The sequence below is a fragment of the Diceros bicornis genome, chromosome 4, assembly GCF_020826845.1.
Source record: "Diceros bicornis minor isolate mBicDic1 chromosome 4, mDicBic1.mat.cur, whole genome shotgun sequence".
Taxonomy (NCBI): domain Eukaryota; kingdom Metazoa; phylum Chordata; class Mammalia; order Perissodactyla; family Rhinocerotidae; genus Diceros; species Diceros bicornis.
Genome location: NC_080743.1, coordinates 7,036,770 through 7,062,431, shown reverse-complemented (window position 1 = coordinate 7,062,431; position 25,662 = coordinate 7,036,770). Strand labels below are relative to the sequence as shown.

Genomic DNA, 25,662 nt, shown 5'->3' with positions numbered 1-25,662 from the left:
CATAGTTTACAAGGCTCTGCAATTGAGGCTTATGGAAATATGAACGAAATAGTGCTATCTACACAAACCAATGAACAGGAAGGTGAGGCTGAGAGCAAGCAAGTGTTAGTGACAAGGAAGGATCTGAAAAGGGTTTCATCCTCAGCATGAAATCAAAGGACATAGCTCAAGCCCTCAGCCTGGTTAGAATTGGGGCACCGAATGGGGTCAATAAAGTGACTGGAAAGGATTGGAGGTGCTTCGGTGTGCTTCCATAACACTGCATACTTCTCCAATTGTAGCACTTACAAAATTTTATTGAATGGTTTGTTAGTTTCCTGTTATCCTTGCCAAGTTACAAGATCTGTGAAGATAGGGACGGTGCCCATCTCTGTCTGGCCCATAGACAATGTGTAATAGATGTTTTAAAAAATATAAGTGAATGAATAAATGAGGGTGAAGATGAGGGCACAGAGGTGGTAGAGGGAGGTGGGTGCGGGAGAATGGTGCCAGGTCCCAGTGGGGTGAGCAGGATCAGCTCAGGCCTGATGCTAGCCACTCCCACACAGCTCCTTTCTTTCTAATCCACTTCTCATTCTCTTTGGGAAGGATTGAGGACTCTGGAGAACAGCCAAAAAACTGTTATGGGAACGGCAAGCCCAAATAATGCTCAGGCATCAGGAGGATCTGAGCGCTGAAAGCCACTTCTGTTCCCCTCCCACAGCTGAGGGGGTGGGGACTGGTTCCCAAGCCATGACTCCTTTGAGGGGGATTTAGAAGGCACATAAAGGCCCCTGGCTGAGGACTTGCTTCCTCATCCCGCAGTTGATACCAGAACTCTCAATCCTCCACAGAGAGAAAATGTCCATCCAGTAAGTACCTCTGAGAGATTTTTTAAAATGCCTTAGTGGGTTGATGGTAAATGGGTTGTTTCAAGAGCTCCTGAAGAGGACCAATGACCTGTTTAGGGAAGGCCTTGAGTCTTGGTGGGAGGAGTTTCTTCCTATTTATACATTGAAGCAAATGTCTGGAATTCAGGTCTAAATTACAGTGGGATTTGTGTGAATTAGAATGGGCCTTGGAAGCAGCTATGAGCATGAAGATTTCAAGGAGGCAGACCAGGGTTCCACTTCCTTCCCAGTCATTTCCTAGCTGTGTGATTTTGGGCAAATTACTTCACTTTTTGAAGTCAAGGTTTTTCTACCTATAGAATGAATATAAGAGTAGTACTTACCCCATTGTGTGTTGTGAGATTTAAATGAGCTAAATGGCGTGCAAAGATCTTTTGACGGTGTGTGGTACGTAGTGAGTGCTTAATAAAAGATAACTATCATAATTAGAGCATCTGGTCAGAGCTCCCACTCCAAGAAGTTAGAAAACGGAGCCAAAGTGAAGAGGCGGGAAATAAGCAAAAATACGAAACCTGAATCTCCTGGTCTAACTGTTTTTACAAAGCACTGTAGCTCTTGGAGATTGGTGAAGAAATGAGAGGACAGGAAGTGATGACGGTATAACATGGGTAAATAACAAATGATGAGGGACTGACCCGAAAAGCTGTTATCTCCCAGCTCATAGGAGGGAGAGAAAAGAGACTCTCTGTAAGGCAAGAGAATGAATGCTGCAGAGCGCTGAGAGCAGCGACAGGGCGGGGTGATTCTGTGGGGAGGACTCTGTCGGGGTGAGAAGCTATAGCAGCAGCGTTCGTTGATTTGTCGTCAGAAACTTGGGGAAACTGCAGAGGGAAGAATTAAGTCCACTGTGACATTAAAAGGGAGGTCATTTCCCCTGACATCAAAGGAGGATCCCTGACCCAGGCCCGCTTGCAAACCTGATCTGTTTCTATCCCCCCAAGCCACGGTTAGACCAGCCATGGTGCATGGGCATTGAGCCAGAGAGCGCCTCTTCCCCTGGAGCGCTGCCTCTGTCTTCTTTGAATATGGCACGTGGTTCTTCCTCATTATTCCACCATTTCAGAGTCGAGCATCCGGCTGCTGGTTACAAGAAACTGTTTGAAACTGTAGAGGAACTGTCCTCGCCGCTCACAGCTCACGTTACAGGTTGGTCTCACTGATCTGGAAGTCATCCTCTCTTTTTCATCGAGGTCCATCTTCTCTGGCTTCATATTCATTGGCGTCTCTCAGTACTGGCTCCCCCTGTGGGCTACAGAGAGGGGAAGCTGGAGGTTGGGGCTTTTTATACCAAGAATCCATTACCTCTCAGTTACCTTTTCTTTATTTCTCTAATGTAGAAAAATGCTACATAACTGGAATTCCTTGAGGACTGGGACTACATCTTTTCCATCTTTAACTGTCAGTGCCTGGTTCAGCGCTTGGCCCTTAGTAAATGTGCCATAAATGTCTGTCCCATCAGTATTTGGATAAACGAGGACTGGTGACAAGCATCTGGAAACATTACAATAAAGGGTGGTGGGTTTCGTGCCCGTTATGTTGGGAGAGTCTTCATTCTGGAGTCAGGCAGATGTGGGTGCTAATCACAGCTCTAATATTTGAATAGCTGTGAGTCCTACAACAAGTCACTTAAACTTGCTGAGCCTCAATTCCCTCACCTACCAAAAACCAAATTTCACCTCCTGGGGATGTTGTGGGGATTAAGTGAGATAATGTAAATAGGAAGATTCGCCCACTATCCGACACAAAGTGACCAATAAGTGGTAGTCTGTTACTGCTGTTGCCATTATCCAAGGACGCCATATGACCCGGCCAGCATCCTTGCTTGCATGTGGTGTTATGGGACCAGCCAAAGCCTGGGTGAGTGTCTTTCCTCCCAGTTTCCTCTTCTGTATAACAGAAGGGATGAGCCGAATACTCTGTCTCAACTACATTCTGACACTAACAATCCAGGTTCCGGCAAACAAATTAATGCTGTGCCTTTTAGCTAAGCCATGCCTTCTTAAAGTTTTTATCAGAAATGTAAATCCTTATCAAGTGGGCTGCTGAAATTGAGCCGTTGGAAATAATCTGTTAAAAAAAAAAAATTAGTAAGGATTAAGCAAACACTGCCAAACACTGCACTTTTCAAAGGAAAAAAGGGCACAAAGGTAACTGTTTAAACTGTAGGGCCCCAGTGCCTCTCCTATGCACCCCTCATTGTGCAGATGAGGACACTGAGGCCCAGGGATGGCATGTGGCAAACCATGACCCAGAATCCAGGTCTCTGACACCCAGCCCTGTGTACTTTCTGCTACAGCAGGTTAACTTCATCTGGAAGTAGCCCATACCCTGAAAAGAATATAAATCTAGATTTTAAAAAGCCAGTATTCTTCTTTTTTTTTTTTTTTTGTCAGGAAGATCAGCCCTGAGCTAACATCCATGCTAATCCTCCTCTTTTTGCTGAGGAAGACCAGCTCCGAGCTAACACCTATTGCCAATACTCCTCCCTTTTTTTTTCGCCCCAAAGCCCCAGCAGATAGTTGTATGTCATAGTTGCACATTCTTCTAGTTGCTGTATGTGGGACGCGGCCTCAGCATGGCCAGAGAAGCGGTGCGTCGGTGCGCGCCCGGGATCCAGACACCGGCCACCAGTAGCGGAGCCCGCGCACTTAACTGCTAAGCCACGGGGCCGGCCCGGAAAAAAAAAGCCAGTATTCTTGTTGTTTCATTTAAATAGTTTCTTCTATAGACACATCTTTTTTTAGTATCTTGATCCCTGCTTCTAATCCATCCCTCCTACCCCTCACTCCATCAAAACATATTAAGAAATTTGACGGTCTTCTTAGAAGAGAGATGGTCAAAAGGCAAGTGTTTTGGTATCTCGGGCAATCTGTTAGGTGGAGAATCTCATTTCCCTCAAAATGCTTTTCCCGTTCTCCTTCCAACCCTTTGTCCATACTCAGGCATTGCCACATTTCCCACCACTTGGTCTGCCAGTGAAAGGAGAGTCAATCCAGCAAACATTTTCTAAGTGCTGCCGGCCCTGAGAGCTGGAGATGCCAATCACTGCCAGCTTAATAAAGAAGAGGCTGCCCATTTGGGCTGCTAATAGAATCACTGGCCTCACCAGGGATGAGCCCAGCCCAGGGCAGGGGTAAGAAGCAAGGTTCTGTGTCTCACCTTCATCACAGGCAGGATCCCCCTCTGGCTCACGGGCAGTCTCCTCCGATGTGGGCCGGGACTCTTTGAAGTCGGATCTGAGCCGTTTTACCACCTGTTTGATGGGCAAGCCCTCCTGCACAAGTTTGACTTTAAAGAAGGACACGTCACCTACCACAGAAGGTAAAGGAATGCCGGGTCCAACTCCTCCTCCTAGGGCTGGGGCCTACTCTGCTCCTCCTCCCATCAGCTTCTCAACCTCTTGAACCCAAGAGGGGATTTATATATTCGCTTCCTCTCAGAATCCACCTGGGCCAGTGCACCTGCATGGACGCATGGGATCTGTGCTGTGGGATAGAGAGGAAGCTAAGAACTAGGGCTTTGGGGCCAAACATGCCTAGCCTCAAATCCTGTATCTACCAGACACCACTTGCCTAGGGGTACAACCTTCGGCAAGACGTTAACCTCTAATTCTTGGTTTTGTCATCCCTAAAATGGGAAATAATAGAATCTACTTCAGGGTTCATTACAAGGATTAAATGAGAACATAGTTCCTAGCAGGTAGGAAGTATTCAGTAATAATAATGGTTATTATTATAGTTATTGTTATTATTATTAGACCACTGGCTCTCTTGACTCCTTTCCTTTTTTATAATCAGAAAGGCCACGGGGAAGGAGGTAGGGGAGCCACAGTGGAGGGAAGAATCAAATATATCATAATGATACGAGAAAAAAAGGTTTGCTAAAAACAGGAGATTGTCGCTGAAAGGCTTGTAAGCCAAAGCCAGCACTCCAGGAAGCCCCATTAACACCACAATAGGTAGTTTGTGTTATGCTCTGATATTTAGGCCTGTTGGTGGCTTTGTTGATCACCATAGATGTCAGGCATCCTGAAGAGACATCAAAAGGAGGAGTAAATGGAAGCTTGATGTAGTCAGGATCACTTGGACTGTAATAGAAGAGAAACAGTTCAGGTCAATCAAAAAATTCGCTATTTTGGAGGTCAGACAAAGCTTTCATATGCCAACACCTTGGTACTTTTTCCTCTTCATGACTTTGTTTCTTCATCTGTGAAATTTTAAACACTTATTATTGGATTGGAGGAAGTGCAAAATCAGATTTTAATTGGCTCTCATATGAGAAATCCTAGGCAACGTATGTCATCTAGTCTGGGATATGGTTCAGGAGGCCTGCCTGTGCAAGCAACTGGATTCAAGAGTACCTACTATTAAAAGTAGCAAAATAAATTTTAAAACTGAAGAAAAACAGAAAGAGGGAGATACAGAGATTGAAAGGAATACAGTTCAGCACACCATGTCCCATATTTCCCAGCTAAGCGTAGGTTAATGGGTTATAGGCTACAAGAAGTCAGAGGTCCTATGTGAACTACGCATGGCGGCTGCATAGTGTGCTGTAGAAAATGCATGTTTTCCGGCTCTGGACAACTTGAGTTCTAACCCAGTTTGGCCACATATGCCAATCACTTCACTTCTCTGAGCCTCAATTTCCATGTGTCACTGTGAGGTTTATAAGACATAAATTTAAGCTCATAGCACATTGTCTCTTTCTCTCTTGGTCGCCCCGGAAAAGGGACGTGATAATACACTTCATTCTCCATGCTGTGGGTTTATGATTCCGACTTGATGAGGACACACAGAACGACCGTTCTCAGCTCCACGTGGACTACACTGATTGCCCCGTCTAAGACCCTTTCCTGTGTCTCAATGTCCTTCAGGTTCATCCGCACTGATGCTTATGTACGGGCAATGACTGAGAAAAGGATCGTCATAACAGAATTTGGCACCTGTGCTTTCCCAGATCCCTGCAAGAATATATTTTCCAGGTTACTGAAACCCAACTGCATGTTATTAAAGACATTTTACATTAGCTCTTTTTCTCTCATGGCTTGAAAGCTACTGGACTGAAAAATCCATTTGCTTCTGCAGGTTTTTTTCTTACTTTCGTGGAGTGGAGGTTACTGACAATGCCCTCGTTAATATCTACCCAGTGGGGGAAGATTACTATGCCTGCACAGAGACCAACTTCATTACAAAGATTAATCCCGAGACCCTGGAGACAATTAAGCAGGTAGGACACAGTGCTGAGGAGACGTTGCTCAAGAATTTAGAATTTGCAACTTAGAATTAAATCAACTGTCAATTTGGTGGAAAGAACATGAGAACCAGTTAGGTTGTTTCAAATCCTTGCTTTCTCATCAACTACTAGCCATGTGACATAGGGCAAACTTTCTTCACAGTTTCTTCAACTATGAAATTTTAAACACATTATATGGATTGGAGGAAAACCTTATAAAATGCCTAACGTATTCATTCATTGATTTGTGACACGAATATTTCTTGAGTCCCTTCCATGTATCAGAACTTGTGCTAGATGTGAGGGATACATCAATGAGTAAGGTTACATGGTCCCTGCCCCACATGGCTCTTATGGGCTAATGCGGACCTGGCACACACTGGGTGCTCAAAATATTGCAGCTATTAATATTGAAAACTCTGCTATTCATGGTTCTAGGCAAGTATGTTGAACCAATTTGCCCTTTCTTAAAGATACTCCTTATTAGAAATAAAGCTATATTTTAAATGAAATAGCATAGAGAAAAATATCAGCAATATTAGAAAGTGACAAATTTTACTGACAACTTAGGCAATTCAATAAAATAGATCCACATTTTCAACCAATATTTATTAAGATGTAACTATTTCCAAGGCATCGTTCTTGTCTTCAGGAAGCTTAACATCTAGATGGACAAATCAAACAAATACACAACTTAACTATAATAGGACATACCATGTGATGAGTCCTTTAGGAGAAGGAAAACCTTTTATGAAAGCACAGAGAAGAAAGAGATTACTTCTAGCAGTAGTTGCAAGACGTGAGGTGGGGCAGATTAAAGAAGGTTAAAAAGGCTTGCATTTGAGTTAGAAGTTAAAGGAGAGGCACAACTTCAGTGAATTTGGAGAAAAGACATTTCAGGTAGAGAGAGTAACATGATTAAAGGTATAGAAGAGGGAAAATAGAGGATATGCTCATGGAAACTAAAGAATAATTTCTTTGGCACATTTGCAGTATTTCTCAATGGAGGTAGTAGTGGGATTATGTGGGAGGTACTTCATCATTGTGGAGACTGTCCCACACATTGCCGAGGTTTGGCATCCCATCCTTTAAATATCAGTCATGCCCTCAACCATTGTACAAACCCGAAATGCTCCCCAACATTCCCAACTCTCCACCTAGGGGATAATATCACGCCCCAGTTAAGAGCTAGTGGTCTAGAGCATGCGGTGTCAGGTGGGACACAGTGTAGAGTGAAGCTAGAACTTTGAATAATGCACAAAATTTGGAATAAGTTGTTTAGCTAATATAAAGCTACTGAAAGCTTTTGCTCAGAGAACTGGTATAAGCAGAGCTGTGCTTTAGGATATTTGATCTGGAAGCCATGTGTAAGCTGTATGGGAGGGCAAAAGAGATACGAGATAGCTAGGAGACCAGTTAGGTAGAATTCAAGACCAGAACTAGAAATCTGGTATAGTAGGAATAGAAAGGAAAAATAGTTTCAACACTGGGTCTCAACATCACAAGCTGATTTATAATTCTCAACAGACTATTTACCAAGGCTTAACATACTCTCATTGTTCCATGGAAAAATACTTCCATGTTTTTGATGTATGTCTGTAACCACATATGAGTGTGTGTGCAGATCATTGAGAGAAGAACTGAAGCTGAGGTTTTAAACCATTCATTTGACTCTTATAGTGAATCTGTTCCAATTGCCATGGTAATTTAACTGGAAATGGGAAGTTCACAGCATGGGTCCAGAATAGACCTTATTAGGGGTCAGGTTTCATTGTGAGTAGCACTGTACCCTGATTTCATATAAAAATGTAGTTCGAAAAATTTGAGATTTTTTTGTTTACTATTACTGAAGTAGCCTCCTCACCAGTGCCTTTGCCTCCAGCCTGATTCTCTTAAATACAACTTCCTTAATTCAGTAGAAGCAATTATTCTAAAGTGCAAGTATGAATATGTTACTCCATCTAGGGCATAGTTTCGGAGATAAAGTCCAAATAAGGGCCTTTGTGGATGGCCCGTTCCTATTTCCCCTCCTCTGTGCATGTCCTTCACGCAGCCGCGTCAAATGACCCGTAATCCTCAAACAGCACGTGCTCTTTCATGACTCTATGCCTGTACATTAGGGTTCCCACTCCCTGGAGCACAGTCATCCTTCTCCACCTGGCCAACTTCTACCCATCTTTCAAGCATTAGTTTTACTCATCTTTCATGACCCTTGGGAAGCCCTGCCTAATTCCCAATCTGGGTTAGACGGCCTTTCTCTACAGATACGTTTTGCACCTACCTCGCTGAATACCACCTTCTTGGTCTAACTCAGTGCTGTCAAATAGAACTTTCCACAATGATGGAAAAGTTTTATATCTGCACTGTCCAAGTGCTATAGAGCACTTGAAATATGGCCAATGTGACTAACTTTGAAGTTTTATCTAATTATAATTAATTTACATTTAAATCGCTACATATGACCCATATTGCACAGCAAGTCTAGGCTGAAGTTCTTGAAAGAAAGGACTGTCTCTGTTTTCCTAGACCCTGGCACAGTGCCTGGCATATAATGGAAGCTCAATGTGTACTTGATGAATGAATGAATGAATGAACAAATACCTTGCCTATTATTTAAATAAGGATGCTAAAAACTCCCTATGCTTTAAAATATATTCTCCTAATCAAATAGAAAGAATTTTGGTTAAACAAATATACACTCCATCAATTATCCATTCAATAAATCTTTATTGAGCAGGTGCCAGGTAGACATTCTACTGCTGATTTTGCCAAGTGTGACTCTGTATCCTTGAACAAGTCACTTGACCTCTCTGGGACCTCAATTTTTCCTGTAGACTGAGAGGTTTGTGCTAGAATTGTGGTTCGGAATTTCTTCTGAGACTCTGCATTGAACTAAAGTGCTAAATCCTCTCTCCAAAAACGTTTGCATTTTATTTCAAGAGATTCATGGTTCCCCTGATATCATTTAGGTTAAGACTTTCTATACTGGATGAATCCTGGGGTTCCTTTCAGTACCAGATCCATACTCTGTGCAAGACATTGGATTTGGTGTTTAGGTCATATCATACAAAATTGACATTTTTGTAAAATGAAAATTATTGACTATCAGCAATTTCATACAATTCATCTAATATAATAAGGGGAATATAAAAAAGTCCCAGCATTCAAATTTATCATTGTTTGAGGACAACTTGCATGTGCAAAAGGAAAGTAACTACCCAGAGCAGTGTACGGTATACATCAATGGAGCACAGCCAGGGAGAACTCCAAGGTTTCAGAGGCGTGAGGGGTCACCATGGGGGTCAGAGGAGAGCTCTGTACTGAAGACGGAAATTCAGGCAGACTTGGAAGAGGGTAGGACCCAGACAGATGGAAAGAAAGAGAAAGTGCCCTTAGAGCGAGGGTGCAAGTGGCAGCGGTGAGGTCAGAACTAGGGACCAAAGTTGCTTCTTTTACCTTTCTCTTAATTTGCACGACATTTGCTCTCCTTCCATAGGTTGATCTTTGCAACTATGTCTCAGTCAATGGAGCCACTGCTCACCCCCACATCGAAAGTGATGGAACTGTTTACAACATTGGTAACTGCTTTGGGAAAAATTTTTCAATTGCCTACAATATTGTAAAGATCCCTCCACTACAAGCAGGTGAGTTTGCCAATTTGATTCCTCTTAAAACAAGTATCTATATTGTGAGAAAGTTACTGAAAATACAGGATGCCAGATGGGAATATCAGGATAGCACTATATGCACAGTTAAATTACTCTCAGATTTCAAGACAATTGTCCTCATCCCTACCCTACCAGAGGACCAATGTCCAAGGGCACCAGAGCAGGAAATGACAACTTGAAAATACAGAAAGCAAGTGGCCAAGTTCTATTCTGCAATGATTCAAAGATGCAGTGTATATGTGGATTTTATAAGACTTAGATTCAAATCCAGCAAACATTTATTGAGTACTTATTCACATGCTAGGCAAAATTAAATTTTTAAACAAACACGTGTATGCATAAGAGAATACATAAATATACATAAGAGAGTATACTAAGTATGCTGTGTGTATTTAATTCCCAAAACTACAAACAAATCTATTAACTCATATTAATACTATAAAGATAGAATATTAAAACAGAAGAGAGAGTAGTCTTTAGAATTCTCCATTCATCCTCCATTCATTGCCAGAAATTTGATAACCATCTTGATGATAGAATTATTTGAATACATGTGGATTTTTGTTTAGTATTGCTTAGTATAGTTCTCAAAGTGTAGTCGGTGGACCAGCAGCATCACCTGGGAACCTATTAGAAATATGAATCCTGAGCCCCACCCAAGGCAGACTGAATGAGTAATTTTGGGCATGAGCCCACAGTCAGTATTTTAAGAAGCTCTTTATGTGACTCTGATGCACACTAAGGTTTGAAGACCACTGACTTAGTAGTAAATAAACTTTCATGTGCTTAAGAATTACTGTACAGGGCTATTGACACAAACCCACATATAGTATCCTTTACAGGCAGCCTAAGAGATTATAAAAGGCATTTTGGCCATACTAAAGTTTTGCCTTACTCTCCTGACATGGAACCCAGCTCCAGCTGTAAAATGTGACTCCACTGCACTCTGCCTGCCACAATGCTTTTTGAGTGCATTTTTTCAAATCTGCTGCTATTTGGATTTTCCTGGGTGATTGCAGCTTCACATGAAATTTCGCTAAGAAATGCCAATGACTGAGAAAATGAAAATAAGCTCTGAAAAAAATCAAGATCTGAAAATGTATTTCTTTGCTTGCATAAGCTGTTCTAAATGCTTTGTATTTAAAAAAGAAAAAAAAAGAGGCTGTTGCAAAGCCTTTTAAAACCACTTTATTTCAGACAAGGAAGATCCAATAAGCAAGTCAGAGGTCGTTGTACAATTCCCCTGCAGTGACCGATTCAAGCCATCTTACGTCCATAGGTAACTTGAAGGCCTGCTCTGAATCTTCAGGAAAACTCAAGTTTAAAGATCTGCTTTGCCTACCTTTGATACCAGTCTTGATCATGACATTTTCTTGCAGAAACCTAAATTTAAATGTAATTAATTTCGAGTAGGCACTGTTGATTCATGTAACTGCACATAACTCATGTGTACATATTTCTTTGTGGTTTGAGAACCAGCCCTTCCCATTCACAAGTCTATTTGTGTTTCTGAACAGTTTTGGTTTGACGCCCAACTATATTGTGTTTGTGGAGACACCAGTCAAAATTAACCTGTTCAAGTTCCTTTCTTCATGGAGTCTTTGGGGAGCCAACTACATGGATTGTTTTGAGTCCAATGAAACCATGGGGGTAAGTCTTACATTTATTTGTCAGATGTGTGATTCTGAAGAAGGTGTGTTTCATAATGCACACTTCTTTCCTTTTTAAATGCATCAAAGAATTTTCCTCACTTTTCAAGGTTTGGCTTCACATTGCTGACAAAAAAAGAAGAAAGTATCTCAATAATAAATACAGGACTTCTTCTTTTAATCTCTTCCATCACATCAATACTTATGAGGACAATGAGTTTCTGATCGTGGATCTCTGTTGCTGGAAAGGGTAAGAAAGGACCTTGGATAAATGTTGCATCTCCACTTGCTCCTGGAAATTAGGGGCCTTTTTCAGAGATGCTGCTCTCAATATTTAACCTGAATTACATCTGAAAAAGCAAGTATGCTTAAGTTGCAAAATATAATTGAAAAAGCAGTAAGGAGTTTAGGTAATCAGAAACACTCACAAACTGAACATTAAAACCACAGTTAATGATTGAAAACCAATCAGATCCAGGAACCAGATCTGAAAAGAAAAGGTTCTGTGACCTGATAAGTGAACTTAAACTTAACTCCACTTAAACTTGACAAGATCCCTTTGGAAGGTCCTTGAACTCCACCCACTCTGGGTTTGGGAGAAAGAAGCATGCTTCCTTGAGAATAGCCAAGCCACTAAAAAGACAGTAGCCCCTAAAGACACAGGCAGAATGGTGATGGAGAAGCAGAACAGAAAGCATCCAAGGTTGCTGTTATTTAAACATCTGTGAGGCAGGTTGCTTTTTTTCACCCAGCGTGGGCAGGAACAAATGGCTGTAATATACCTGGGCCATTAGCAGTTTCTGAGTTGGGGAACAAAGAGCAGACAGGCACTTGTGCTCTTAAAAGGCGTGAGTCATCTCTCTAAAATTATTTGTAACTGTCTGTGCTCATGTTTGACTTCTTATTTTTGCAGATTTGAATTTGTTTATAATTACTTATATTTAGCCAATTTACGTGAGAACTGGGAAGAGGTGAAAAAAAATGCCAGGAAAGCTCCCCAGCCTGAAGTCAGGAGATATGTACTTCCTCTGAATATTGACAAGGTAACCGCCCTCTCCCTAGATTTCAGCTACGGGCAGAATGTTTCACCTTTCTCAGGATTTGCTCTCCTGCTTTGTGTTCATACATCAAGTCTTGAAATCTCAGAGCTGGAAGGAACTTTAAAAATAAACTAATTCAACTTCCCTCATTTTACAAATGAGGAAACTGAAGCTCAGAAGGAGGGACATGACTGAGCAAAAGCAACTGCAGCAGAGCTGGAAGGACAACCGGGTTTTGATTCTAAATCTGCTGTTCTTTCATTTATAAGATCCTTTAGAATATACTTTCTCAGTGAATACTGCGGACCACTGATTCCTAGGATCTTTTGTCAATAATATAAATAATTTAACTTGAATATTTTGAAATTCTAGAGAGAGGAAGCATCAAAAAGTGCCCTTGTAGGGAAATCAGCCCATTATTTTGCTTTTCTACAAATCTTCTGAAAATATCACTAAAGGATGAAAATCATTAATAGCATTAGATAGTCATCTCTTTATTTCTACTTTTTCTTCCCTGTATTCAGTGACAGGATACAGAGTCTTTTTAGAATGTCAGAGTCACATCAAGAATTTTTAGTGTGATAGACGTGCCAGTAAAAATCAAGAAAAATATAATGTTCACGACAGATTCACGAACACACACTCTCTTTTATGTATATATGAGATATTTACACAGAACTACATGGGTGAGGCAGCTACACTGTGCCCAAGGTTTAGACCAGATGTAGTGGAAAATAAACCCAATTTAGAACCAGACACTACTGCTCTTAAGCAAGCTTGTAAGCTCTGTGAAGAATAAAAAAGGGGGAGAATGAGGTTGGGCATCATAGTTAGGTAAAAGAGTTTCTACAAAGGCAGGGAGGAGTTTAAAAAGCAAAACTTAATATGGAAATGGAAAGCATTGCTGGGGCTGGTACTTAGGAACATAGAGGAGATGGGCATTGGGCAGAGTGACTGGAAAGATAGGTTGAAGTGATATTGCATGGGACTTTATAAGCCTTGGGTGTTATGTAAATGACAGGGAGCCAATGAAGTATTTTAAGTGTGTGGGATGTGTGTGTGACATGATTTTATCTGTATTTCAGAAAGTTTACTCTCGTAGCATCATGAGGACAGTTTGAAAAATAGGGAGTCTAGAAGCCAAAAGCTCTTCTACAGGACTAATGCAACAGGGCAAATAAAAGAGGATAAATGTCTGAATTTAAAAGATGGAAACTAGGAGATTAAGGAATGTACAAAGTTGAGAAATATTTAGGAGGTAGAATCAGTGGGAGTTGGTGTCTAATGGTGTGTGAGGGCTAAGGGAGAGGAAGGAGTTCAGGATAACTTCCAGATTTCTGCCCTGAGCAGTTGAGCGGATGATGACACAATTAGCTGAGTTAGAAACACAAGAGTAGGAGGAGCTGGTTTGCAAGAAAAAGAGAAAGATTTATTTTATTCATGTTGAGTTTGAGGTACTCACTGGCCATCCCAACAGAAATATTCAATCAGCAGCTGGTGTAGAAGGATCTGGTGCTCTGAGAGATCAGTCTGGGTATCTTAAGCACTCTTATGTTCCTCTTAGGAAGCAGATCTCTGGTTTGTAGTTGAGTGCCCATAAAATACCAAATGAATGAGTCAGTTGATTTTAGTAAACTCTTATTTTGCTAATAATGGAAATAAAATAGGACCATTTAACTAAAATATTCCTTACCTCACTCTCTCCACATTCCAAAAAGAAGAAAAAGGAAGGATTTTTCTAAATGTGTAGTCATCACCACCTGAAGAAAGACCACTCAATTATAGAATGGAGAACGTTAGTAATGATGAAAATGTCTAATGTCACCCTAGACCCTACCTTCTCTTTCTTCCACTAGTTATTAAGTAACCACTGTAACACAACATCACACTAGTTGTTTCAGTGGGTACATCAATAGGATCCACTTGTTCTCCTGAAACTCATTACCTAGTGTGGCCAGGAGAAGGAAGGTGATTGATTCAGTAACGATACTGCATGTCAGCACGAGATGGGTGCTGTGAGAGAGGGATAAGTTGCTTTGGTTGTTCAGAGAATGGAACAGTCATACTTGTTTGGAGAGATTGGTGGAACACAGCCATCTGCAGTATTTTGGTAGAAGAGATGGGATTGAAGCAGAACAATTGAAGACAGGAGGAATAGTTCGAGGAAAGACAGAGAAGTGGGGAGGGGCGGAAAAGCAGAGGGAACTGATTGCAATCCAACTGGTTAGGACATAAGCAGAAGTACTGGAATAGATGGGGAAGAGAGCTATAAAAGTAGGTCATTAATCTTCAAAGGCGTAAGGTCAGGTGAAGAGGTTTGTACTTTATTTGGCAAGTGATGGGAGACAGAGCAGGTTTTGAACAGAAGAAAACCACATTCAGAGCTGGTGGACTGGGCAGCAAGTGTATTGACTTTTGTGGCTGTCTCTGTTACTACCTATCTGTCTTCTCTGAGCAAGTCCCACAGTTACTCTCAAGTTAGTTGAACCCTAAGTAAATTAGACTAAATAATAAGTAAGGCCAGTTGCAGCTTTAATGCTCTGATTTTCTAAACTAAGGCTGTGTTGGGTATAAGTAGTACTGGAGGTGCAGAAAGGATGGAGATAGGGACCTGACAGAGGAGACGATTAAAACTCCTCAGGTGAGAGAAAATGTAGTGATAGTGGAACCGACCAACACAGACAAAAGGGAGAGTTCCTGCAGGTGGAATTAAAAGGATCTCGCATTTGATTGAATGGCAGCATGGATTAAGTCTTAGACATACAAAAGGTCATAGAGATCCTTTAAGCCTTCGTGTCTAGAATAGTGATATCTTCAGAAGTAGGGACTGTAATGGGCAGAGCAGGATTGGAAAGAAACACGAACCGTGGAACTCTGAGGAAGGGGGGATCATGGGTAAGAGGCCAACTTCAAGTCAAACAGACCCAGGTTGAATTTCAGCTCAGCCACTTACTAGCTGTGTGATTTAACCTTAAATTCCCTTTTCTCTATCTACAAAGAAAACATTTAACCTTCTTAAATTTCTCTTTCTTTATCTATCCATCTTATAGTGTTGTCGTGATCTATAAATGAGAGGATACATGTCAATCACTAAATATAGTCCCTAGCACAAAGTAAGTGTTAAATAAATATTTGTTATCATCACCGTCATCAACAACAAGATCAGCATCAGCAACATCTTCATGAAGACGTCTTGTGGGCTTTCATGCGCAAATGCAGGGCCTTGGGAGACAAATCAGAGTTGGAAGAAAAGAACTGATCGTTATTGGTATTGAAATGATGATCAAATATATCAAAATAGATAGATGAGACTGCTGGGAGGACAAAATTCATACTTTAGTAAAGTTTTCTAAAAGAAACATACACATTTGCTTGTTTTAAAAATGAGGAACCTGATAGCCATAAAACGCTGAGCGAGAAGAAAAGATAGCCAGGCACAGAAGACTGGGAAATGCCCGTGTGCGGAAAGTGGTAGAAAAAGAGGAGCCAGACAAGGAAAGAGAAAAGTCACCAAAGAACCCTACTTACAGCTAAGAGAGGCGACGCCACATGGGATAGGGCACAGGGCTTCATCATTTCATCGGTGCCCACTGCCATAAACAGGTTGAAAAGGATGAAGAGGGAGAGCCGAACACCAGCTCTGGTGTCCAGGGGAGCAGGGTGAGAGAGGCGGAAATCAGCTTTCCAGGCGCTCACGGTGACAACTGGGGAGACTGTGGGAGCAGGTACTGTGGTCCACACTTTTCAAACTCTGCCGGTGAAGAGAAAAATAGGTCCTAAACTAGGGGAAGGAGAGATGATAAACAGATTGAGGGAAGGGCTCAGGAGGGGAAAGAGGATAACATGGCTAAGTTTCCAGTTTACTGGTTAAGACAATGGTAGTATCTTTAAAACATAGCTTTATTATTTTTGAATGGGCAGTGCGTGTAAATGGTCGAGCAGTCACAATGATATAAACAGGTCTATGCGCCGGGAAGTCTCACTCCACTCTCTGTCTGCACCATTCCAATCCCACTCCCATGGGTAACTTTTATTAACGTCTTCCTTTTCCTTGGTTTGTTCATGCAGATATAAGAAAATACAAACATATATACAGTTGTTATTTCCCATTCTCTTACACGAAAAGTGGATTTCTATAGCCACTGTTTGGTTCCTTGCTTTCTTCATTTAAGAGTATATACCGAAGATCTTGCTTTTTTCAACTACACAGTATTCTTTTTGTGAACTTACCCAAGTCCCTCACTGCTGAGCAACAGAGTTGTTTCCAGTGTTTAGCTTCTACAGATAATGTTACAAGGAATAACTTTTTATGTGTGTCATTTCATATATGTGCAGGAATAGCAATAGGACAGACTCCCAGAAGTGAGACTGCTGGGTCGAAGGATAAACACATCCATTAAAAGGAAAGAGGGGGTGGGGGAGAGGACTCAAAAGGAGGAGATTTTTTGAGTCCTTATGTAAGATTTCTTACATAAGAAAACTGAATTTAATAATAGAAAAAAATAAGATAGAACAGAGTAAATAATTAAATTTACAATCACATAAGTAATGTTTGACATAGACATTTGAACTTATTGCGAGCATAGATAAATATGTATATGTACACACACCACTCTCTTCTTCCCAACATCAACACGAAGTGCCTTGAGGCCCCATTTCACAAAATCTCAGGAAATCCATTCCTCTGTTTGCTCCTCACCTCCCATCCCTTCCCTATCCTGGAAACCTTCGACTACTTCCTCTTAATTCACAGTACATCACAAGAAACATCCCCTCTATCCTCTTCTCAGAGTGGTCCCTCTACCCTCTTCTCAGAGTGGTCCCTCTACCTTCTGTTTTAACCAAAATCTGGCTCTCTCCTGAGGACACTGGCCTGCCAGCGGCAATTTCCAGGAGGGCGATTTCTCCACTGGCCTGGAGTTGGGGTAGCTGCCCCAACTCTGTGCTGCTTCCGCACCATTGTTCCTTCTCTCCACCCTTAAAATCTCCCAATTTTTAATCTCATTCCAGCTAATTATATAGCCAAGTGGTATGTACACATACACACCCTTCATTATTGTCCTCATCTACTAAGCACCGCTCGCCATCCCTCCTGGCTCAATGTCACACTCCCCAGATCTACTCCTGACTCTGGGAGATTTCAATATACACATCCTGGGTGACTCTTACAACAACCTGGCCTCTCAGTTCCTGGAGCTCTTCCACTGAACCTGTCTTCCATTCTAGCCCAGCCACTCACTCCCCAGAGTCATATCCTTGACCTTGCCATTACGGATGACTGTGCTTCTTCCATAATCTTAGCTTCATTCACGACATACTCTGACTACAACCTCTTATCTTTCAAGAGCACTCGCCCTACTGAGATTCCCACCAGGAACCTCTGATCCGTTGAGCCTACTACCTTCTCGCTACCCCTCACTCCCCTGAGGACTTACTTTCCCTCCTTACTCGATTAAAACTCCATGGTTAGTAATTATAATCACCCCCTTGTATAGATCCTCATTTCTTTGAGTCTTTCTTACTTTATCGAACTCATTTGTCAAAACCACATTCTCAGTTAAATTCAACTTTCCACCCACTCCATGCTTGTACTTCTGAGGCTGAAATTAAGTGCTGCAAAACACATAATCATGTTAATTGGCCCAATTTTAAATACGTTTACAAACCTTACTGCTACATTTCCCAACTTCATTTACTCTCCCTCTTTCTTAAATATTTCACACCCTCCTCTCTTCAAACTTCTAACACCTCCCACCTCCACACCTCAGCTGATGGCTCTGCTTCCTATTTCACTGAAACAAATGAAAGAAATCAGAAGAGAACTGTAGACTTCTGCCACGGCATCTACCCACCCACCAGCATCTGCACTCCTCCTGAATTATCCACCTTCCCGTCCAGAGCTGGCTGGTCCCATCCTACCTCACCCACGCGAGGACATCACTGTAGCAGTTCTCCCCTCTCTCCTACATCATCACTCTCCTCCTCTTCTCACTGGATCACTCAGATCATGCTACTAGTTTGCCCTCTTCCGAAACCCTTCTCTTGACTCCTCGTGTTCCCACCAGCTACCCCCTCTTCTTGCAGACCGCTTAATGTTGGAGGGCACCCAAACTCAGCCCTTTGTTCTCCTATCTCCTGTTTGTAAGAAAGGGCATGCCCTTTGTAAAGACACATGTTTTAAAGCAGCCTATGGTTATAGTGTCAACTTTCCTTTCAACTCATTGTTCTTATGTGCTACTGCCGAGTCCGTGTCTCCATTTGGATGTCCAATAGACATCTCAAGCTTAATAAGACGAAACTTAAACTTCTCGTCTTCCCTGACCAAAGGATTTACTCCACATGCAGTGGTCGCCATCTTTGTTGTGACAAGCTGAACCTATAATTGTTCAGGCAAAATACCTTGCAGTCATCCTTGACTCTTCTCTTAATTTCATGCCTCTTCTCCTCCCCATATCCTATCTGTCAGGAAATCCTCTTGGCTCTACCTTCCACTTCTCACCGACTCAAGTGCTACCAGCCTCAACTGAGTCATTGTTTTCTTTTGACTGGACTACTACGAGACAGACGGGTTTCCCTGATTTCACTCTTGCATCCCCCCTACTCCCGAGAGTATTCTCAACAGAGCAGCCTGAGTGATTCTTTTAAAAATAAATCATAGCATGTCACTCCTCTGCTCAAAATCCCCCAGTGGCTTCCCATGTCTCACTCACTGTCTCTTGGCAATTTCAATTTACACATCATAGGGAATTCTTTCTACAACCCGGCCTCTCAGTTCTTTGAGCTCTTCCATTGATCCTGTCTTCCATTCTAGCTCAGCCACTCATTCCCCACTGACCAAGAAAAAGACCAAGTCCTCACAGTGACCTGTAAGGCTCTATACATTCTAGGCCCATTACCTCTCTACCCTCCTCTCCTGCTCTTCTCCCATATGCTTATTCAGTTGCAGCCACACTGGTCTCTTTAATGTTCCTCAAGCACATTCAGCATCCTCCTACCTCAGATCTTTGTTCTGTTTGTTGGCTCTGCTTGAATGCTCTTCCACAGATATCTGCACTGCTAACTGCCTCATCTCCTGAAAGTTTGGTCTCAAATGTCACCTTTCAATGAGGCCCACCCTGATCACCTATTAAAATTGGAACCCAACTACTCTTCCCACGTACAATCCCCCTTACTCTGTTTTATTCTCTCCCCACATATATGATGTACTATATACTTTATCTATTAATTATACTTATTGTTTATGTCCCCACACTAGAATGTAAGCTACACGAAGACAGGAACTCTATTCTCTGAAATATCCCAAATGCCTAGAATAGAGTCTAGCACAAAATATGTAGTCAAGTATTTGATATAGGTATTAATAAATGCATATGTTCTTAGAAAGAGCTTGTAGTATATTATATTCATAAAATAATCTGAAAAATCACGTGGTGGGGGATGTGGGTGACAAGAGATCTTAGAAAACATCTGGTTCGGCAGTTATTCTATTTTTTTCTTTTTGACAAAATAATTGTATGATTTTTTTCAAACAAAATCAAAAAAATATCCTAACTATAAAAGAGATAAACACTGTAAATGGATCCCTAGAAGATTTAAGCCTTTGCTGTTCTGCAGAAAAATATTTTTTTTCCCAAGGTCTGTCCTCAGAGGCCTTATTCTTTGAGGACAGTCTCATTTTACAGACGAGAAGATTGAGGGCCTAAGAGGTTGTGTGACTTTCTCAGTGATACACAGCCAGTGACTGACACAGGCACAGACAGCTTTCCCAGTCGTGTTCCTCGGCTCCTCCTTCTAGAGTTTTCTGCACTGCTTCTCCCTACATGTTGACTTAAGAAATGAAGAACTCAGGAGACAAAATGGGAAGAGTGCATTTATGTGCTCGACTTTTCTTTCCTGCTCCCTGAGGTTTCTGTTATCCTCTTTCCTAGGCTGACACAGGCAAGAATTTGGTGACTCTCCCCAGCACAACAGCCACTGCGATCCTGTGCAGTGATGAGACCATCTGGCTGGAACCTGAGGTGCTCTTTTCAGGGCCTCGCCAAGGTGAGATGATTTAGAGAAGAACCTCACAGGAGAGGAAACAAAATGTTCCATTCAAAGAGATTAACTGAGCTTCCCTAAGCGTGTGCTCTATTTTGTAGCATTTGAGTTTCCTCAAATCAATTACCAGAAGTACGGTGGGAAACCTTATACGTACGCATACGGACTCGGCTTGAATCACTTTGTTCCAGACAGGGTAATTACTCTCTCTTACTAACATTGGATCAGTACTCTGAGTCATATACTAGTCAGGTAAAGCACATTGACTGACCGACTGATTGATTGATTTTTTTCTTCTTACAAATAGCTCTGTAAACTGAATGTCAAGACTAAAGAAACTTGGGTATGGCAAGAGCCTGATTCCTACCCATCAGAACCCATCTTTGTTTCTCACCCAGATGCCTTGGAAGAAGATGATGGTAATGAAAGCAATGGATATATCTGAAAACTCTCTTGTTCCTGGAGTTCATATAGTTAGCTCACTAGGAGAGGAGTTATGTTGATTATTCCCTAATGGTCAGAAATGGTCCTTAATATTACTGAATGAGACAGCACTAAAGAATTTAAACTCATTTGAAAATAAGTATCATCTGTGGTCAGGTCTCATTGATTTTGTTGTTAGTGCTAACAAACTAATTTCGACTCCCAGCGACTCTGTGTACAGCAGAGTGGAACCCTGCCCTGTCTTTTTTGTGCCATCCTCTCACCTTCCAGCCCTGTATCAGACAGTGCTCCACTGCTATTCATAGAGTTTTCATGGCCAATTTTTTCAGAAGAGGTCCTTCTTCCTAGTCTGTCTAGTCTGGAAGCTCTGCTGAAACCTGTCCACCATGGGTGACCCTGCTGGTATTTGAAATACCAGTGGCATAGCTTTCAGCATCACAGCAACACGCAGCTGCCACAGTGTGACAACCGACAGATGGGTGGTGTGGTTCCCTGACTGGGAAAGGAACCTGGGCCACGGCAGTGAGAGCGCTGGATCTTAACCACTAGACCACCAGGGCTGGCATCTCATTGATTTCTAGTGGAAAAGATGCACCATCTGGCATCGTGATGGAACACTGATGTCTGCTCTAGATGAAGGAGAGAAGGAGGGAAAAAGAGCAGCATGAATTCTACTTTTTTGCCTTTCCTGACCTAGATACATTTCTGAAAAAAGATAGAGTTCTAAGGAGGGAAACCAAGTATTCTAACAGATCAAAGAGGATAAGAATGTACCTTTGTGACTCTGGTTTTTTTTTTTTTTTTAGTAAGCTGGGGCTAGAAACGCATCCAGAGCCACAGCGTATAACACAGCAACTCAATTAAAAAGCATTAGTTTATTGGTTAGCTGGGACAAGGAGTTAGATTTCACTCTCTGGGATTAAAATATGGAAAACCAGAGAGAAATGAATAAAATAAAAAATTGTAGCGCCATCTCATGTTATATGATCTTACATATGCAGCCAATCCACTCAAAACTGCAAAAGGTTTGTTCTCATTTTGCTTGAAGGAACTAAGCTTCCAGCTAGGTCTTGGGAGTTAAAGAAATAATATATCTACTGTTTTCAAAGGCTTACAATATAGATTTTGTGTTTGATTCTCACAACACTTTTTTTTTTTTTTTTTTTTTGCAGTAGGTAGAGCAGGTGTTAAATCTTATTTACAGATAAAAACGCAGACCCATTCGTTCAACAGGAATTTAATGAACACCTGCCGTGTTCTAATCACTGTAGTGGGCTAGCGGGATATGACAGTAGGCAACACAGATATGGTCACTCCCTGCCTAGAGCCTATAGTCTAGGGACACGAAGAGTTTAAAAGACCCCTTCAGGATGGTCACACAGCCAGGTGGTGGAAGAATCAGAACAAGATATGAGTCGTGTGGTTTTCTTTATTCATCAGTGTAATACCTCCTATGTTATTTCAATGACATTTCATCTGTGACCTGGGGCTGTTTTAAATCCAACGTTGCCTTATTTACTTCTGATTAACAGGTGTGGTTCTGAGCGTGGTGGTGAGCCCTGGGGCAGGACAGAAGCCCGCGTATCTCCTGGTTCTGAATGCCAAGGACTTGAGCGAAGTTGCCCGGGCTGAAGTGGAGATTAACATCCCTGTCACCTTTCACGGACTGTTCAAAAAATCCTGAGCACACTCCAGCAAGATACGTTTCTGGTGACAAAACTGAGGAAAACAGAGTCAGATCGACAGTCAAATTCTGTTCAGTTTTAGCCTGCTGTAGTATATGGTTTTAACTTGCAGATGCACACAATTTTGCAATGTTGTACGGAAAGCACAGAGTTGAGCAAGCAATTCCTTTAAAAAAAAAAAGTACATGTTTGGATAATCACACTTTCTCTGTGAGACAGACAGACCATAACTAAAAACCTCTTCATATACTTGGCAGTCAAATAGAAAATGAACGTGGATTTATTAAACTATTTTTTATTCCAATTATAAAATTGTATTTTAGGTACTTATCTGCTCCAATTATTTTTTAACATTTAAAAGCCAAAGTCATCTACACCTGATTTGTGTGTGGCTTTGCTGAATCAAGGCAGTATCATGCAAAAAAGCTTAATTACTAAATGTCAACCAAACTTCTTCTCAACCCATGGACTATCACCTAAGAGTCATCAAAGTAATTGTGTGCATTTATATATAACTGCTTAAAGATTCTCAAGCTTAATGAACTTTAACATTCCATTTAATATAGGCAATTACTACTATTTCCGATTTTACAATGAGGAAAGCTATCTCTGACCAACTGAGGGCTCTCAACCAAATAACATCTCAGAGATTAAGTTATCTATTAAAAGCTTATATAACATCAAAGCAATTATAGATAGTAGTGACTGTAATTTTTTGAAAAACAGAGCATAAAATACTTACAAATATTTCTTCTTAAAATCGGAGTATAGGATTATGTTGGGGGGGTTATACTTTGCTGCCTTTTCTATTTAATTGTATTTAACCGCCGTGCAATCACCTGATGGAAAACAGAGAAAAAGAAAAAATATTAAATCATTAACATTCAGATATTAATAGATTTTAAGCACTTTTATTTTTTAAATTATTCTATTCTGTGCAACATATTGCAAAAGAAATGGAGATTTACAAAAAAACTTTATTCTATACCCTAATCTTGGTATCTATTTTATGCCCAAAAGTATTAACATGTCCTTATATTTAAGATGATCAGCCTTGTGTTTGACTAAGTAAAAACACTTTGAAGGAACAGACTGACCAGAGTACTTGGTGCATTCATTTGATTTCTTTATTTAGATAAAATGCAACCTCATTTTTTAAATTATAAACACTCATTAAAACTTTTCAAAGCAAATCTTAAATTTCAGAAAAGTGGAAATTATAAAGTAAAATCATACAGAGCTCACCTAAGCTTAAATATTATTAAGATTTAGATACTGGTCTTTTCCATCCTTTTTCTCCTATGGATTTTTAATGTAATCATTATTTTTCACCAGCATTGGAATTCTCTACACAATCATTGCTAATATTATACCAAGAAGGCTTAGGAGCTGCTTTTCAAATCCAAAGATGGAACATGATCGTTAAAAACTTAAATTATGAGGGATTAACTTGGAAATTCAGATTGAAAAAATTAAGGACCCTGCTTTCAAGGAACCAGAGCTACCCATTTGGGAGACCTAGAGAATTTTGTCCCATCTATAAACAAATCTGTTTTAAGGAAAAAATTCAATTGAATTAAGAGAAATAAACCTATAAATAAGTAGTTATTTTTAAAATAACAAGTTGTTTGGAGTCAATTGTTTTCCATGTTGGGCACCTTATATTTGTCAGAGCCAAGGGGAAAGGATAAAAAAACCTGTGACAATATCATGAAAAGGTAATTAAAAACTGATAACTGGCTCATGGCAGACAATCCCTGTACAATATTCTAAACCAGAAAAGACTAACAGACAGCAAAGGCAGCCTACCTTCCAAGAATTCTGTGGCAGTATTATTCCCCCATTATTCCCACATCTGGCTGAAGAATAAAGTGCAATGTTTTTTTCTGTAAACCTGATAGAAAGAGTATCAATGATTGGGATTATAGAGAAAATATCCCCTAAGGGATCTCCTAAGGCACACTGCTAAGAAATACCAACTCCGCTAAAATTCAGTCTCAATGAGAAAACCGTCTCTGGAAGACAGGAAGAAAGGAAACTCACACTTAGTGAGTGCCTTTGACTTGTACAGAAAAGCAGAAATTACTCCTAATATTACACCCATCATGGTGCTGTCTTCACCATTTTAAAGCTGAAGAAAGAGAGGCCAAATTAATTTTCTAATGAGTAGCAAAACTGAAACTGAAGTCTAAATCTAACAGTTCCCCCACTGAAAATTTGGCTTCTGATACCTTCTGAAATATTCCTACTATTTTAAAATTTTATTTCAAATACAACCACTATCATACTACTTAGTCATCAAGTCTTGTTACCGCCCAATGTGGGGCCTTCTGCTCGCCACAAGATATGCCAATAGTCAAGAGGCAAGGTGGTAGGAGAAAATGGACTTTTTATTACAGCTTGCTAGCAAGAGGGAAGATGGCCGACTCGTGTCCAAAAGAACCATCTTAAGGGGGCACGAAATCTTACAGCAGTTATATAGGCCAGTGGGTTATTGGGGAGGGGTTAGGAATGTTGACCTTCTGGTGTTACAGACTGGGAGCACCACACCAGATCTTTCAGTTTTCACTGATGATGGCTATCAGCATAGATTCTCTGTTTGAGGGTCATCACATTCCTAAGGAACTCAAAAAAGCAGTTATCATCTTATCACAGCTGAGAGGAACATGCACAAGCAGGGGTCGTAAAATCTACAGAGCAGTTAAATCTCCTGGAAGGTGCACATCCAGCTGGGTTAGTTTGTCAGAGGTCATTCAAAGTTACAATAGAGTTTTTCTTTTCTACAGTATGGCTTCCTTTATGTCAACATTGTCTTGAGCCAGTATCAGTCTGAATGCAAATAAAATCTTTGACTGTTCAGTAACTCTCACTATAGATTAGTGGGCCAAAATGCTCCTTGAATGATAGTAACCATGTGTACTGAGTATTTAATATGCCAAGGATTCCACTAAAGATGAAAGAATCATACTTAATATTTCTGTGACTAGTCTGTTTACAGACACTTCTTATTTCAA

The 25,662-nt window shown here is 41.0% G+C and overlaps 1 protein-coding gene and 1 long non-coding RNA gene across 3 annotated transcripts; one reads left to right on the top strand and one right to left on the bottom strand.

Moving 5' to 3' along the window:
- Positions 1 to 840: 840 nt before the first annotated feature.
- Positions 841 to 22,696, top strand: RPE65 (retinoid isomerohydrolase RPE65). 2 transcript variants are annotated; one of them, XM_058537051.1, is made up of 14 exons: positions 841 to 851; positions 1,954 to 2,036; positions 4,061 to 4,211; positions 5,764 to 5,871; positions 5,975 to 6,116; positions 9,619 to 9,766; positions 10,988 to 11,069; positions 11,308 to 11,440; positions 11,550 to 11,689; positions 12,353 to 12,482; positions 20,408 to 20,522; positions 20,621 to 20,715; positions 20,827 to 20,938; positions 22,496 to 22,696. In XM_058537051.1, exons 1-14 carry the CDS (start codon positions 841 to 843, stop codon positions 22,645 to 22,647), a joined length of 1,602 nt encoding a protein of 533 aa, XP_058393034.1. In that variant the 3' UTR covers positions 22,648 to 22,696. The 2 variants fall into 2 exon arrangements, with proteins under 2 accessions (XP_058393034.1, XP_058393037.1); XM_058537054.1 differs by lacking the exon at positions 5,764 to 5,871.
- LOC131402159 (uncharacterized) lies at positions 22,386 to 24,522 on the bottom strand. The gene is made up of 3 exons (XR_009218325.1): positions 24,458 to 24,522; positions 23,391 to 23,487; positions 22,386 to 22,670 (listed from the first exon to the last, which is right to left on the bottom strand). It is a non-coding gene; the product is annotated as an uncharacterized LOC131402159 (long non-coding RNA).
- Positions 24,523 to 25,662: the final 1,140 nt, after the last annotated feature.